General features: G+C 37.3%; 1 protein-coding gene across 1 annotated transcript in view; it reads left to right on the top strand.

Annotated features, from left to right (window-relative positions):
- LOC150075106 (kinesin-like protein KIF28) overlaps window positions 1-15,246 on the top strand; it is a 55,378-nt gene that overhangs the window by 12,357 nt on the left and 27,775 nt on the right. Inside the window, exons 6-11 of the mRNA XM_090388368.1 lie at window positions 1,909-2,016; window positions 6,302-6,432; window positions 10,745-10,815; window positions 11,410-11,470; window positions 11,601-11,756; window positions 14,448-14,581. Coding sequence (XP_090244494.1) covers window positions 1,909-2,016; window positions 6,302-6,432; window positions 10,745-10,815; window positions 11,410-11,470; window positions 11,601-11,756; window positions 14,448-14,581 — 661 coding nt within the window. The remainder of the gene's footprint in view (window positions 1-1,908; window positions 2,017-6,301; window positions 6,433-10,744; window positions 10,816-11,409; window positions 11,471-11,600; window positions 11,757-14,447; window positions 14,582-15,246) is intronic.

Below are 15,246 nucleotides of genomic sequence, written 5' to 3' on the forward strand. Positions count from 1 at the left end.
ACACGTCGTGGCATGGATTTCACTATATGTTTGGGGAAATCTAGCTCCAGATTGACCATTCCTCCATTTTTATTAATATATTTGCTAGCTGCTGTATTGTGGTCAGTACAGAACTAAGAAGCCGAAATGCCCTTTCCAACATATTGAATTCAGATTTGGAAAATTAGGCGACCAGAGCAGATGTTAGAAATCTTGGGAATGTTCTTAGAACCATTCAGATACAATTTTTGCTCGATGAATTATTTCTTTGTCATCTTGAAAGCATCCGTCGTAATCCAGGTAAAAGAAGTATTGCAGGGCGAAGCTGGTCCGATACGACAGAAAAATCTGTATGAACGGACTGAGTCCATAACAACAGAACAATACTCCATACCATGATACCACCACCTTCAGCCGATTGAATACTGGTGCACGGCTTCATGAGGTTCGCGCCACACTTTCACCCTACTACTGGTGTAACAAAAGTATAAATCGAGACTCGTCAGGCCACATGATTTTTTTATTATTGTTCCAGAGTCCAGCCCTCAGCGGCACAACTCCAGTCGAAGCTTTCTTTTCTTTACAGAAAATATAGGCACACGATTACCAAATCCAGATTCAACTCCAGCTATATAGTTCGGTTTGAGATGGAACTTTCTTGGCCTAAATTGAGCCTTTTAGTTATTTATTTCACACCGGATCTTCGATTCTGACGCACAATTCGCTTTAAATTTCTGCAGTCTCGTTCTTGGAGTGCCGACTTTCTGCCGGTTCTCCAAGGTACCCATTTCTTCCTTTTAGTGCTATATTCTCCTCTCGTCTTCCACTCATTGTACACTTTTGACATGGTTGCTTTCAACACAGCAGTGATTTCCTGTTTTTTCAATTGTGGTTCCTGCTAAACGTGCTCCAATAATAACACCTTTCTGGAAATCGGAAAGATCACCTATCTTTCCCATGACCAGACTGACTAAGAAACTGCAGGAAAGCGTACAGCGTTTATCTGACACCAAGGAACTTATGGGTGTACCGTATGACAGCTTATATTTGCATATCGTACGTTTTATTATCTGTTTACACCAAATTCAAAAGGTGTCCAATTTTTTTGCCAGTGCGTGTAAGGGGCTGCTCATGGGTCTTGAAATTACTTTGAACTCAAAAGAACTGTAAATTATGGTGGCCAATGTCCCCATAAACAATGGCCCAGACACTGTCCAGTCTAGACTACAGTAACAGAAGTTCTGCTATATATCACTGTTGTCTTTCTGTAACAGGCTCCTTACCAGTGAAAAACAGTCATCTGGTAAAATGAATATTCCCTGGTTGCACCATACAGATGACGGCAACAGCCTGTGAAGAAAACTATGAAGCTTCTGTTGTTTGTTTGTTATTTGGTTTTTAGGAGCATTAGCAACTAAGGCCATATTGCTCCGGGGATATGCGGTGGTCATTCCCTGACCTTTTCGCATCCTCCGTATTTGGTGGTCACTGGCTCGAACCCCGGTCTAATCAAGAAGCCTGTGCTACACACTGCTGCTCCTGCCCACGGAGGCGCCTGACTATGAAGCAATCTACTCACTATGGTGATACTGTAGAGCAGAAGTTTTGGAAATCATTTTGGTTTCTCATTTTTCTAAGTTCCCTTAATTTTATGCGTGACATTTCAAAAAAAAAAATCATGTTATACTGGAGGCTTTCTTCACGTCACTGATGCGATAAAACTTCTGAAATATAGGTATTTTATAATACAATTTAATAATTAAATGACTATCAAGAGTGAAAAGTGTACTACTGTCAGCTATACGTATACATTAATATACAAAAATTCTAGTATCAATCGGAATAAATCCTCGATTTATTCAGCTTGTTAAAAGCAGTGAAAATATTTTACATATACTAATGTTCTTCTTAAATTTCTGTTTATTACAGCCGAGCTCACACGATTGTAGGAATTACACTAATTCAGAAATCAAGAAATCACAAGGGACAAGAAACCGCAAAAACTTCAGTGGTTAACCTGGTAGATTTAGCAGGCAGGTATGAAATCTTACGTATTACCTCCCTCTAAGTACAAACAATATATGGTATGTTTAATTGTATTAAACATACCATATATTATATGTGTATTTAAATATCATATATTGTAGATCTTTGATTATTGAGCTGTAGTGATTATTCGTGTATCTGCATTTTTATTATCACAATGAAATTTTCATAAGGTAGCATGACTAAACCCAATCACCTAAAACCAAACCCTAAAATGAAATGGGAATACGGCTGTACGACTCTGGCCATCTACTTGATATCCTTTACAATTATGCAGCCGTAGCAAGCATGATTGTAATTGTCACTGGGAACAAGTCATCCTGGTCGCACCATACAGATGACGATACCATGGTTTTAACCATGAAACCATCACGAATGGGTTCATGTTTAAAATCCCCATGGGAGAGGAATCCGATAAAATATTACGATGAGTTACAAATGGTGTGTGTGGGGAACGTATGTTGCGAAAGTTAAAAGCTGATACTCATTATCTATTATCAGATTCGGAATAACTATTATGCCAAACACAGAAGTGCATGAGGTCTAGTCAGCAAGGGGACCCACGATTGTCAGACCCTAAAAAAATATAAGCAAAAAAAAAAAAAAAAACAGTGATCGCATTAACAAAATCACAGTGAGCTCAACTCGAAGACAGCAAAAGTTACACGAATCTATTTAAGGAGGAAAGATATTAAAATCTTTACGAACTATACGTTTTCATTTCATTTTGAATCCGTTGAAGGCATTAAACACGTTGAATAAAGAATGTGATAAGATGCTTGGATCAAAGAATCTCTGAATGACGACGTCCACCACAAGAGAAATTAAAAATCTGAAGCAAGAATTAATGTGCTTAGACAAAATGGCACGGCTATTTTAAAGGATTCAGGGATGGATTTATTTACAGATTCATGAAGCATTAGCTGGGGTGGGGCGTCCAATGAGACCCTTAGGAAATGTTTTTAATTGAACGAAAATATTTGCTGTTGTTGCTCGCTGCAAATCAGGACCCAACCATGGGGTGGTAAAAAAAAAGGGCAGTTCCAGAGGAAGACCTCGGATGATTGGAGGGACCCCCTTTGGAAAAACTGTAATAACTTTTTTAAGAGTGTCCTCGAGCATGTGTTTATACTTGGACCCAGTGACTGGGAGATGGGGCACTTGCCCCAAATGGAACAAAGGAGCAGAACAAACTAAATATAGCTAGAGAAATTCTAGCTATATTATATATTTTCCTCCACTAATATTGAGAATGATCTATGGGAGGTGTGGTATTTATTCACTTTGTTCTCGGGTTCCTGAGCCTAAATCCAACCGTGCCAAGACTGATGAAGTCAGCAATAATCTAAATTCCATGTTTCATTGCATTAAGGGAATCATTTCTTTCGCCTCCAATATTTAGAGTCGAAAGAAATGGATAATAAGCGAAAAAGGAGTGTTCTGCTTATCGGGTGATTGCTTTAATCAAAACTGATACATAATCTGAGCACATGGCTCAAAGCACGAAGTGAAAATTATAAATTATTAATGGATATGCTCTAATTCCTGTGTGATAAACAAATTTCAATGGCTGAGTTTGTCGAAACCTTTGGATAAAATGTTGCTTAACTGCATTGACTCTGCCTACGTCTTTTCGAAGAATCAGTGCAGTTTAATTCGTACAGGAATGTATATCGTTTCAAGTTGGTAGATTTTACTTCATTGCACTGTTAGCTAATCTCAAAAAAGTATAGTAATTCCAAATATTGAGATTGAATTATATTAAAAATATATTTAAATGTTGCTAATGTGAAAACATTTCCAAAACTGAGATTAATAGACAATTATTTAGGAACAATTTTAACAGAAAACGGGCTCTCTCAGACTTTTCAATGCTAAGCGTCCAAGCCAAAGTACTCGAAACTTTAGATGTGGCTGAAAAATATTGATCAGTTTTCAAGTTAGATATTACAATTTTAAAGACTGATTCTGAATTGCATGTCATAATTTAAAGATTTCCCGATAACAAAAGGAATCGAAATGTGTTGTTTTTTTAGTTTTATTTCGAGTAGTTTTTAAGAAAAACGATATTAAACTTTCTCGACGCCATTCTCAGTATCAGAGAAATTTGTGCAAAATGAATTAAATACAGGACACAAAGTAAAGCACACACAATCGATGGATTCCAAAAATATAATTATTTACAGGATTCTCTTCCTGCATTTAGTGGGAAGATGGTGCAGGTCTTATAAAAAATTCGAATTTTTGTGATAATGCATGGATTTTATGAAGTTCACCTATGGGCAGCGGGTTGGTTGTCGAACATTGGAATAAGTTTCCTCCTAACATGGTGGAGGCAGTGAGTCTAAGTTTAAAGCAAACGAAGTGCAGCTAAGACAATAGGACCCTGGAGATAAATCCTATTCAACTTTCGATTGAGCTCGACTATGTTCTTTTTCTTTAATATTTTATATATTATTTTATGATTATGTTAAAAGTAGAATACAATAAGTTAAATGCTCAGTTTCCTAACATTTACGATTTGGGTGGGGGATGGCAGGGTTCACAATGGGCCGGAGTGCTTTTCGGAACATCAATGTAGTAAATTGAGCAATTTGTTCTGAAATGTATTTGACGACAATTCTCAGGAGTATAATTTCTTGGCCCTTCTAACAGAAACTAAAAAAACAAACCGAATGAATTATTTCTTCATTAAAAAAATATACAAATTACAAAATACAAATTACATGTGTACTGCAGCACAAATGCTTTCAGCAGCTAACCATTCTAACCAAATTAAAACTGATTAGTAATGTTCCCAGGAAAACTAAAAATATATTTTTCTTTAGTAGCATTCTATATTATCAAATATTAACTGAGCATTCAAGGTTGAGCACCATGATCTTGGTTATCAATGATGGCACTTATGGAGAGCGTGGAGAATAGTTTTTCGAATTTGAACCGTTATCTTTCCTGTTTTCTTCATTCTTGCTGAACCTATCTACTGACCCGGCAGACTCGAACATTCTGTAATTTCTTAGTTTGATTAATAATTCTAATCTGATCGCCAATGCTAACGATGTTATACATTACTGGTTTCCACCTAACTGATCGTATAAATTATATAAATCAATCAGTACCTTTTTATCGTCTTGAGTCTTGTCAGTCTTTTTAAACGAAGACATGAGAGAAAATGGAAGTGAAAAAGAATATTATTGATATTATCGAAGAAAGCGTTTACCATGGTATGGACATGTAAAACGGATGCAAGAAACCAGATATCCAAAGGCTATCCTGGAATGGATACCTCCAGGAAGAAGGAAAAGAGCACTCCCGTACTCCATCCATGTCCTAGGAGGACATGAGTGGATGGAGTACGGGAGGGAATGACAGCACGAGGTTTAACTGACCAAGACACCTTGAACCGCACTTTGTGGCGGGAAAAAAATTCCTACCAAAAAATAACTTGTAGACTGAGGAATTGAAACACCCCTCTTGAAGAAGAAGAGTCTTGTCAGTACATGTCCTGTATATATTATTATAGTAACAGAGCTAGGTTTAAGGTCCTAACCTATATACTGTGATAGCCAACTAGACTATCAAGGCATACAGTTTTAATATTAATTGTAATATATCCTGGAGTAGATATATTTTAATTAATATTAGCTATCTAACTTTTGGAGATCTGAAACAGATTTGTTTCTCAAGGTTGTAATTGGAAATTGAATGTTCCTTTTAGCTCGATGAAAACGAATGAAAAAGTAAAGGATGCAGACCTAATAATGGGTACTTAAGTGTAGAAAACCACGAAACATACCATCCCCTTAACATATAATTACCGTTAGCTTGAAAATACAGGACAATTCAAAGTTCACGCAAACACAATTATAAATTTTGAATCGTCTTGTAGGAGCAATTATCATTTTCTATTTTAGATGATAAATGAAAGCAAAAATAAATATTTTAAACAAGTTTGGGAGAGATGTGTAAACTACGCTTATTTTGTACAAAGAGCTAATAAAATGAAAGTTCTACCTTTTTAGAAAATTTACACATTTAAATGAAAAGTTTGTTTCGTACACGTCCTCTTGGAAAGTGGGATAAAAAAACAGGGAAGCAACGATGAAAGTTACGACGCTACAAGATTGATTATCTTTATTATTATTCTAACAATTTAAAATAGAGCAAAGAGTTAAAAAAGGAAGGGGAAACTACTTTTCATGGAAATGTTGGGCTAACAAACTCTCATGTCTTATTTCCTCATTAACAAAACATTGTGAAATTTTTAATTTTTCAGTGAAAGAGTATCGTCCACTGGGGCAACAGGGGATAGACTAAAAGAAAGTGTTGCAATCAATCAGTCTTTATCGTGTCTAGGCAACTGTATACACTCCTTGGCAGACAGAACTACTGGGAAAAACATCAGAGGTGAGTATACATAAAATTCATGGGATACATTCTGTGATGTTTCACAATACAGTACTTTTAAAAAATCTCTAAACTTGAAAACTATTATAATCCGTCACTCAGTATTTTTAAAATACTTTCTATAGATAAGAATGGTAATGGGTAACTATTAATGATGTCAGAAAGCCAAGAATTGGTCTTCAAAAGATTTTCCTAAAATTCCATATGTTGCGTATCACAATAAAAGTACCAAAATTTTCTTATTTCACTTATACAAAATTTTTTCTTTCACATATAAAGCATGTTCTGAAATATCCCAATTAGTTCAAATGTTTATGAAAATAACCAAGCAGAGCAAGTTTTAGATCTTATCTTGAGCCCACTTTTTTCAGAAGAGCAGTCTCCAACTCTTGATGTAAGGCCCTTGTGGGTGTTGAAGACTTGAAATTGGTCTGTCGATACCATCCTCTGCTCAGTGGGCTTCAGATCTTGAAACTGCGATGCCCATTCCAGTCAACAAATATTTCCACTCTGAAAAAGTTCTGGATCATTTACGAATTAACAATGACCCTCTGAACTTGGGTGCAATTGACATATCAATGACTTCAAACTGGCTCCGTCCTCGGATGAAAACTAAAAGAATTACTGTGCTAACATCTCTTGTCATCGATTGCTCTTTACCACACAGAATCACTCGAATGCGTCTATCTTTCCACTCATATTCGAAAGAGTGGCCACGATCGAATTTCTCAATTTAATCATTCTTATTGCATATTTGATATAAAACATTTGCATTTTTAATCTATATGCCCAATGAATTTCAGTTCGAGTTACAAATGAACTGTGTGCATAGTATTAGGGTCAGGCGCTGCCTGTGATTCCCTACATCTGCGCCATATGTACACTGTAAAGAAATAAAGAACTACTGTAAATGCCAGAAGAGTGTTCTGTTGGGTGTCCTGGTATTTGGCCGCAGGGCCCCTGATGGGACCCACACGTTGCCCGCACACACCGCTAGGAGGTAGCCAGGCTGCCCATTATTCTCTGGCTCGTCTCTGCAAGGGTCGCCTAAGCTTCCTGACAGAGACCAATGTAAAAAAAAAAAAAAAAAAAGTTCGAGTGGGCTTTAGAGTCAAAAAAGGGGGCAACAGGTAGAAGTATGGGGGATGAAGAAGGCATCCCCAGGTACAATGGAATACATCCATCAGGCGAAAATAGGGGATGGGCGTGAGAAAACAGTTGCCGTGCAAGGAAGCACAAGCGTGATCGCAATTTGGCACAATATTCTTACTTTTCTCATTCAGGTCCGGTCGTTATGTCATTTTCGGTGGTGAAGTCCTATCCGGTGATCTTGTCTAAGTCAGTAGGGATATAACTATGAATGCAGCTGTGGCTGTCCTGTACTGGATCTTCTCAGATTTGGTAGTGTTGTAGTCTCATTTGCTGGTAGGCCTCTGCATTGATTCCTAAAATGGTTTTTGTCTTCTCTTGGTTTAGATGATGATCCACATAGTGACTGTATCCATGGTAGGGTCTTGTGCATAGCGCGTAAAGGCGACATAGTCTTCTTTTTAAAGGATGTGCTGTTCTTGGTTTTTATGGAAGATAATGTATCCTAGTCAGGAGGAAGCATCTCAAGTCTTCGTATATTTCGCACTCGTACATCAGGTGGTCCCAACTTTTGAGGGAACCACAGAGGCACTGTGGGTTTTCGGTGATCCCGAGTACAGTGAGCTTTCCTCTGATAGATCCATGGCCAGTTAACAAAAATGTGACGTATAGGCTAGGGGAGAACCATGTCGGAGATTTTAGGTATACTGTTGCTATTGTTGGTATGAATTTTAATTTTCTGGCGACTTCTTTTGTCGGATGTGTCCACCTAGCCTGCCAGACCTGCTGCAAGTAGGTCTAACAGGCGCTTCTTCTCGGCTTTGATGTTATTTGAGGGATCGGTGGTAAAATCCAGACAGCATATGGCTTTACCTTTGGAAAGCATATAAAGCAAACTACATATGACTATTTCTAGATCTAGAGGTAGCACGCCGGCCAGCACTTGCAAGGCATGGGTGCTGACTGTTCAGCAGGCCCGGGTGATAGTGAGCAGGATGACTTGCTAAATCGAGTCAAGCGTCCTATTGTTAACTGCTGTGGTGGCCTTTGAAAACCAGATACCGGATGCATAGGTGATTATGGGGGGGTCAACACAGCCTTATAGAAGAGGGTAAGCGCGCGTCGCTTCAATCCCCCAGTCCCAACGTGCGATTCTTGTTACGAGTGCAGTATATTGTTGTTGTTATTTGGTTTTGAGGAGCATTAGCAACTAAGGCCATATTGCTCCGGGATATGCGGTGGTCATTCCCTGACCTTTCCGCATCCTCCGTATTTGGTGGTGACGGGCTCGAACCCCGGTCTAATCAAGAAGCGTGTGCTGCGCACTGCTGCTCCTTCCCACCTGGCTACGGAGGCGCCGGAGTGCAGTATATTTCAGGTGTGGTGTGAAAAATAGGTTCCTATCCAAGATCACTCCAAGATATCTCATCTCGGTTGTTAACCGGATAGTTCTCCCTTGGATTCTGATTTGTGGTGGCCTCGCTACGTTCAGAGAGCCTATAAGCAGGATGGAATTTGTCTTTATTGGTGAGATTTTCAGGTGGTTGTGCCTGGTCCAGTCCTGTAAAGTGCCGAGTGCTCTATTTGCTGTGGCTTCCAGTTGGGATCTAGTATCTGTGGCAAGGGTAAGGACTAAGTAGTCTGCATATGCTTGGGACTGGACATACTGCAGGTCTATGTTCAGGAATTCATCAAGTACGATGTTCCATAGTAGGGAGCCCAGGGGACATCCTCTGTAGATGGCGCGTAACTTTGCTATTATACGGTGTCTTGAGAGTTATGCTCCGCTATGATAGATATTTTTTTATGCACTGGTACAAGTTGCTAGGGAGATTTGTTGTACCTAGTCTGTCGAGGACGGTTGGCCACCAGAGTGCGTCAAATGCCCTGGCAAAGTCCACTGAGATGGCTAAGAAATATTTTCTGTTCGTTCTCTTTGCACCCTCAGTCATGTTCTCCAGGGCTTCAACAATGGAACGACCCTTTCTGAATCCATATTGATTTGGGGACAGTAAGTTGGCATTGTTGTAATATGTTTCTATTCTTTGTTTGAGAAGATGCTCAAACAACTTGCTTATTACTGACAGGCGAGCGATGGGTCTATATGAATCTGGTTCGTCGTGGGGTTTTCTAGAATTTTTCAAAATTAGCCTGATGTTCGCCATTTTCCAGTCTGTTGGGAACCATCCACGTTGGATGCAATGGTTAAAGAGAAGCTCTGGACTGTACTCCGCCACCTTTTTCACAATTTCCGGTTCTAGTTAGTCTAGTTCCGGTGATTTTCTGTCTCTCAGTCGTGATACTGCGATACTGAGTTCTTGGGCTGTGAATGGAGGCGCTGTTGCGTGGTGCAACTTTTATCTTCGCACAGTTGTATTTGCTGCGGAGTGGATGGGACAACTGGCTGTTTGAATATTACATCAAGTATGTTATTTATCGATGCGTGCCAACTTGTGGTCACAGTTCCAAGAGGGGGTCTTTGTGGATGGAATCACTTCACCTCTGGGGAGCTTGTTGATGGTGATCTTGAAGAATACCCCTCCCCCTCAGGGATCCGAGTTGCCAAAAATAAAAACAAGGTCTTCCTAACTAATGCGGTGTAGGTACTGCGAACTTCCCTGTTCTGTTGCCTGAGGGCTTCTACTTACAAATGAACTATGATTTCTGCGAACTTAATAATTAATCATTTAAATTTTTAATTTAAATTTTGATTTGCTCCCTTATCTCACATTTAAAGCCTCCGCTGGTCTCACAGTTGATTCCATACTCCACAAAAATTTAAATAAGTTTAAATTAAAAACGAAACTTGGAATTAATTAAAGAACATTATTATTATAATGTAAAAGTAGAAACTCGATTATGTTTTAACTTTCGTCCAGTGTAGTATGAGAGATCCTCTTCTTCCCCCGCCCCCCAAAGGAAAAATATCTAGGAGAGCCATTAGCGCTGGGGTTGGGGTAAGACCTACACCAGAAAATCAAATAATCGATCTCTTGAGATTATCAAGAATAAATGGCCAGTTTTAAAACTTTATATTTCACTAAGTGTGTTGAATTTTTTTCATCCACTAGATGTTGAATTTTTTTAAAATTTATAAATTGAATTAAGATTAAGATTGCAAAGTATAAAAACGGAATTTTGAAATCTATTGAAATTTAAGTTATGCAATACAGCATGCATGGAAACACAATTGGTGTATAGTTATGATTTGTATCATTCCCAGTACCCTATCGGGATTCAGTTCTGACAAGGCTTCTCATGAATGCTTTAGGAGGAAACAGCAAAACCGTCATGGTAAGTCCCTTGGCTCTATTTATTTATTTATTATTATTATTTTTTTTGTTATTTGTTGGAGCATCGGCTTCTGTGGCCATAATGCACCTCCCAAAGTCTTTGTATTTTACTCTGATCCAAGTCGGAGGTGGGATTCCAACCCGCGACCTTTGGGGTGCCAGGCAGGCACTTTACCCACCTGGCTAGCCCAGTCACCTACTTTTTTTTTTAACTGTTACATTCATTCAATTTAAAATTATTTAAAATGTAAAAGGTTAAAAAATATTAAATTAAACATACGTCACCAACACTCAAAAAAAAAAAAAATTATCATCATCATACCTAAAACAATTAGATCACCTCGGAAGACCCAACATACCTCTTCCTTTTTCAAGTACAAATAACATTGATAATCCCATCGTATCCATAAAATAATCTCCATTATGCTCAGATTAGAATTCTAGACTTTTAAAAGCGATCACCTTCTATTAACCACTTAAGGGAAAAAAAGTTTCTATTCTTAGATCTTAAATATTCATTTACTATCACTAAATAAATTGGTTACACATGATAATCAGATATTTAATAATTCACTCGAGTGTAATTGTCTTTTAGATTGCTACCATCAGTCCTGCGGACATTAATTTCGAAGAAACCCTTTCAACACTGAGATATGGTAGGTAAAAACCAATAATCATATTATTCTTACTTCAGTAATATTTTAATTTCCTATTCAAAGAATTAACAGTAAGATTTTGTATATTTACGATGTAAATATTCATGCCATTTTTTTTCCTTCTGTGTAGCTGACAGAGCTAAACAGATCAAAACCATCGCTACAGTTAACGAAGATTCTACAGAGCGGACTATAAGGGAACTGCGTGAAGAAAACGAAAGGTTGAATAAGATGCTAAATAAAGGAGTTATGGACATTCCCATTAAACCAGAAATGTCAGACGATGGTACGAAAAATCATTTAATTTTATATGTTTCACACTTCACTTAAGGTGATCCAACCTTATGGCACGACGTTGCTGAGTGGTCAGTCTAAGCACAGGCGTTTCAATTAACAGTAATTTGAATCGACGTGAGCGCCAAATAATGTTAATGATAATATTTTTAATCTTCTATTATTCCCTTAGAATTTAAATTTGTGCCCTAAGGTTCTTATTTCACCTCCAGGGAAGAACAGATCTTCCTCATTCATTTTACTCAGCGCCTTAATCAATCTTCTCTTAAATGTCTACTTGTGAAACGTTGCAGTCCACACTGTCTCATCTGGTTGCCCCCCTTTTGAACCTTCTCTAGAAGTTCGATTTTTTTTTTTTTTTTTTAGGTACAGTCTCCAGACTTTAGTACAATATTCCAAATGGGCCAACCCTCGCCTAGTATAGAGGGATAACGACGTCCTCTCTCTACTAACAAAGGTCCTATATATAATGGACAGACACCATATGATTTCCTAGCCGCCTGTTTACATTGCATGGAAAATTTTTCAGGTCAGAATGAATCATAACACAAAAATATTTTTCGACTCTAACCACTTTTAGCTCCGCTCGCTATACAACAAGGATTTCTGTTCACCAAATACATAATCTTACATTTAGAAACATTATATTTTAGTTGCCATTTTTGGTAACATATATACAACGATTCGAGTCTTTTTGAAGCAACATGGCCTAGCTCGAATTGTTAATTAACCCTTTCCACACTGAAACCCCAAACTGTCAGATTCCCTTGGAGCCCTTCGCCAACATCATTTATGAAAATAAGAGATATGAAGGTATTCAACACCAAGCCTTGATGGGAGGCTCATTTGTTACACTAATCAAACCTGAAGACTAACCATTTATGACATCCCCATCTCCGATGTTTTATCCAGATTGTGATCAAACGTAGAATTTCACCAATAACTCTACATTCATTGTTTATATAGCAGCCTTCACAATCAAAAGTTTTACCGAAGTCTAAATATACGTATAACGTAAAATAATTGTTACCTGCATCCCACTGTTTAATGACTACATCATAGTAAGTTATCAGATTCCTCCGACATGACCTCCCCTTAACTAACCCACTTTGGGATCTATTCGATACCATTCTTATCGAGATGTTTCTGAATTGCATCAATATTCATAGATACACGATTTTCCCTACTACAGAAGTCGAACTCACTGGTCTATCTAGTTACCTCCTCTTTAGCCCAAACTTTGTGGATTGGAGAGCCAGTAGCAGTTCTCCAGTCCAAAGGAATCTTCCCGGACCCCAGTAACGTCCTCAGTGTTGTATACACTCATTTTCAGCCTTTTTAAATCTTAAGTTTACGGAACTTGACCGCTGGTACGAATATGTTTGTGGGTTTTAGGATAAATCCCCCTTGGAAATTTCCCATAGAATATTTCTATCTGACACCATACAGCAATAATGATGTTGTCTCCAGTTAATCGAGTTGTATCTCATTCCATTACAGTTCCCTCTCTTGAAACTGAAAAGTTCGGTCCTTTAAATACAACCCATTTTATTTGATATTATATCAATTATCAGTGTGCCGATGACTCGTCATAAAAATAGATTATGTATTATTCGACATTAGATCAACCAAGACTTTTAAATTATAATCATAAGTAACCTAGCTCAATTCCGCTCAAGGGAAGGTGTTTGCTTTACCTGGTATCTTCATAATACGTTTCGAATGTACAAGGTTTAATCTAAATACAGTATACAACTTTAAAAAAAATCGTTACTTGACAAAGAATAGAAACTTCTATTACCTTTCAAAGTAATGCCAACGTTCAAAAATCCCGTTGGAGAGTACAAGAATTCTTAGACATCTTCAATGAGGGCTGTAATTAACCAATCTCAATAGACGGAAAAAGTAGGGTTCCCCCCATGAATTTCAACATACTAACTGGCCAGTGAATGCACACATTCTTCTGTTCCTGGAATATTCAGTCAAATAATTTATCACAATTCGGGCTTTATCTGAGGAGAGGTGCATTGTATTCAGCAAGATCGTGAAATTTTTAAAAACATTTCTCCACTTTTCTCAATCTCAGGAAGGAATTCGTTAACAATGGAGTTTCGATACCACTGTCATCTGACTATGTAACATTTTCGATCTAGAATAACACCATCTTCATCTAAAAACAACTAGTAAGAACTCATCGTTAAGCAACTTAATCAATGTCTTTTTTTCGGGTGGTAGTGAATCAGCTTGGCTCCACTGCTCTGGTTGCTTTTTGGTCTCAGTTGGAATAGGAGTATTATTTTAAATTATTATTTTTACGGCACCTGAGCTCGTGTGATATCTCCAATATTAGTACGGTTTAGAGTTTCCACACTGTTTTACTAAGATCCATCAGCTTTGTGGAACCTCTATTTTATTTAAAGACTAAAAATTAGCCATTAATTTAAAGATTGACCCTTTTTTAATCTTTACTTCACGAATTCAGAAACCATTTAAATGAACTTCAAGAACTCAGTAAACCAAATTTCATGCCGGTTGCTAATTTACATGACCTTAAACTTAGAAATCATTGTAAACATCTAATGACTATATGATATGTAGAAATGACAGTTATACTCAATTTATTTTAAAAAATTATTAAACGCTAAATAAAATGAAAGTCAACTGTGACAATTTGCTCTTGCAGAAGTTGTGTCATTACGGAGGAAATGGGAAGAAGAAATGAAAGCGGCCATGGCTGAGAATGAAAGAGAGCTTCAACAAATCAAGCAGTCCTATGAAGAAAAGTTACGGCTAGCCAGGCAACAACAGCAAAAAGTTGTAAGATATTCATATGTATTCATTATTTTGCAAAGTATTCTTTTTCAGGGTTATTCGGCTTGGTTTCTTTGCCAAATATGTCAAGTTGATTCCTATTTCATTACAATGGAAAAGGTCCCTTCATTCAAAATCAGCTACTGTATTAATATTTAGGGAACACAATTCTTGGCTTAATTTACTATCATAATAAATTATCATGCTTATTGGATAAATGAGTTTATTAAAACTACTTATAATTAATTCTAGAGGATTGTTGATTTGAAACACGATTTTTTAAAAAAAATTAACGATCACCTTTGGCATTTAGATACGTATCCCATTACTTCACGAATTAGAGATAGTTGCCAATTTAGATCGGGGATGGGTTCCTATGAACGGCGATGTATATCGAAACGAAGTAAATCGGACTTTTTTTACATACTCGCCTTTATATATTTTAAAGAGGAGTTCGTTTCCGAGGTTAAATAAATAAATACTTAAGCATAATTTAACTATTCATTAAAAAAATAAATATTTAAAAAATCAATATTAAAACAAGAGAGCAATAAAAATACGCACCATAAGTATTATATTACATACATAAACATTATATACATACTGCATTAGTCATTCCAAATCGTTCACATTTTAAGAACCCAAGGATAGAATTCTGAACAGAATTTTAC

This window comes from Mastigoproctus giganteus, chromosome 14 (genome assembly GCF_048544385.1).
Source record: "Mastigoproctus giganteus isolate SK-2022 chromosome 14, ASM4854438v1, whole genome shotgun sequence".
NCBI lineage: Eukaryota > Metazoa > Arthropoda > Arachnida > Uropygi > Thelyphonidae > Mastigoproctus > Mastigoproctus giganteus.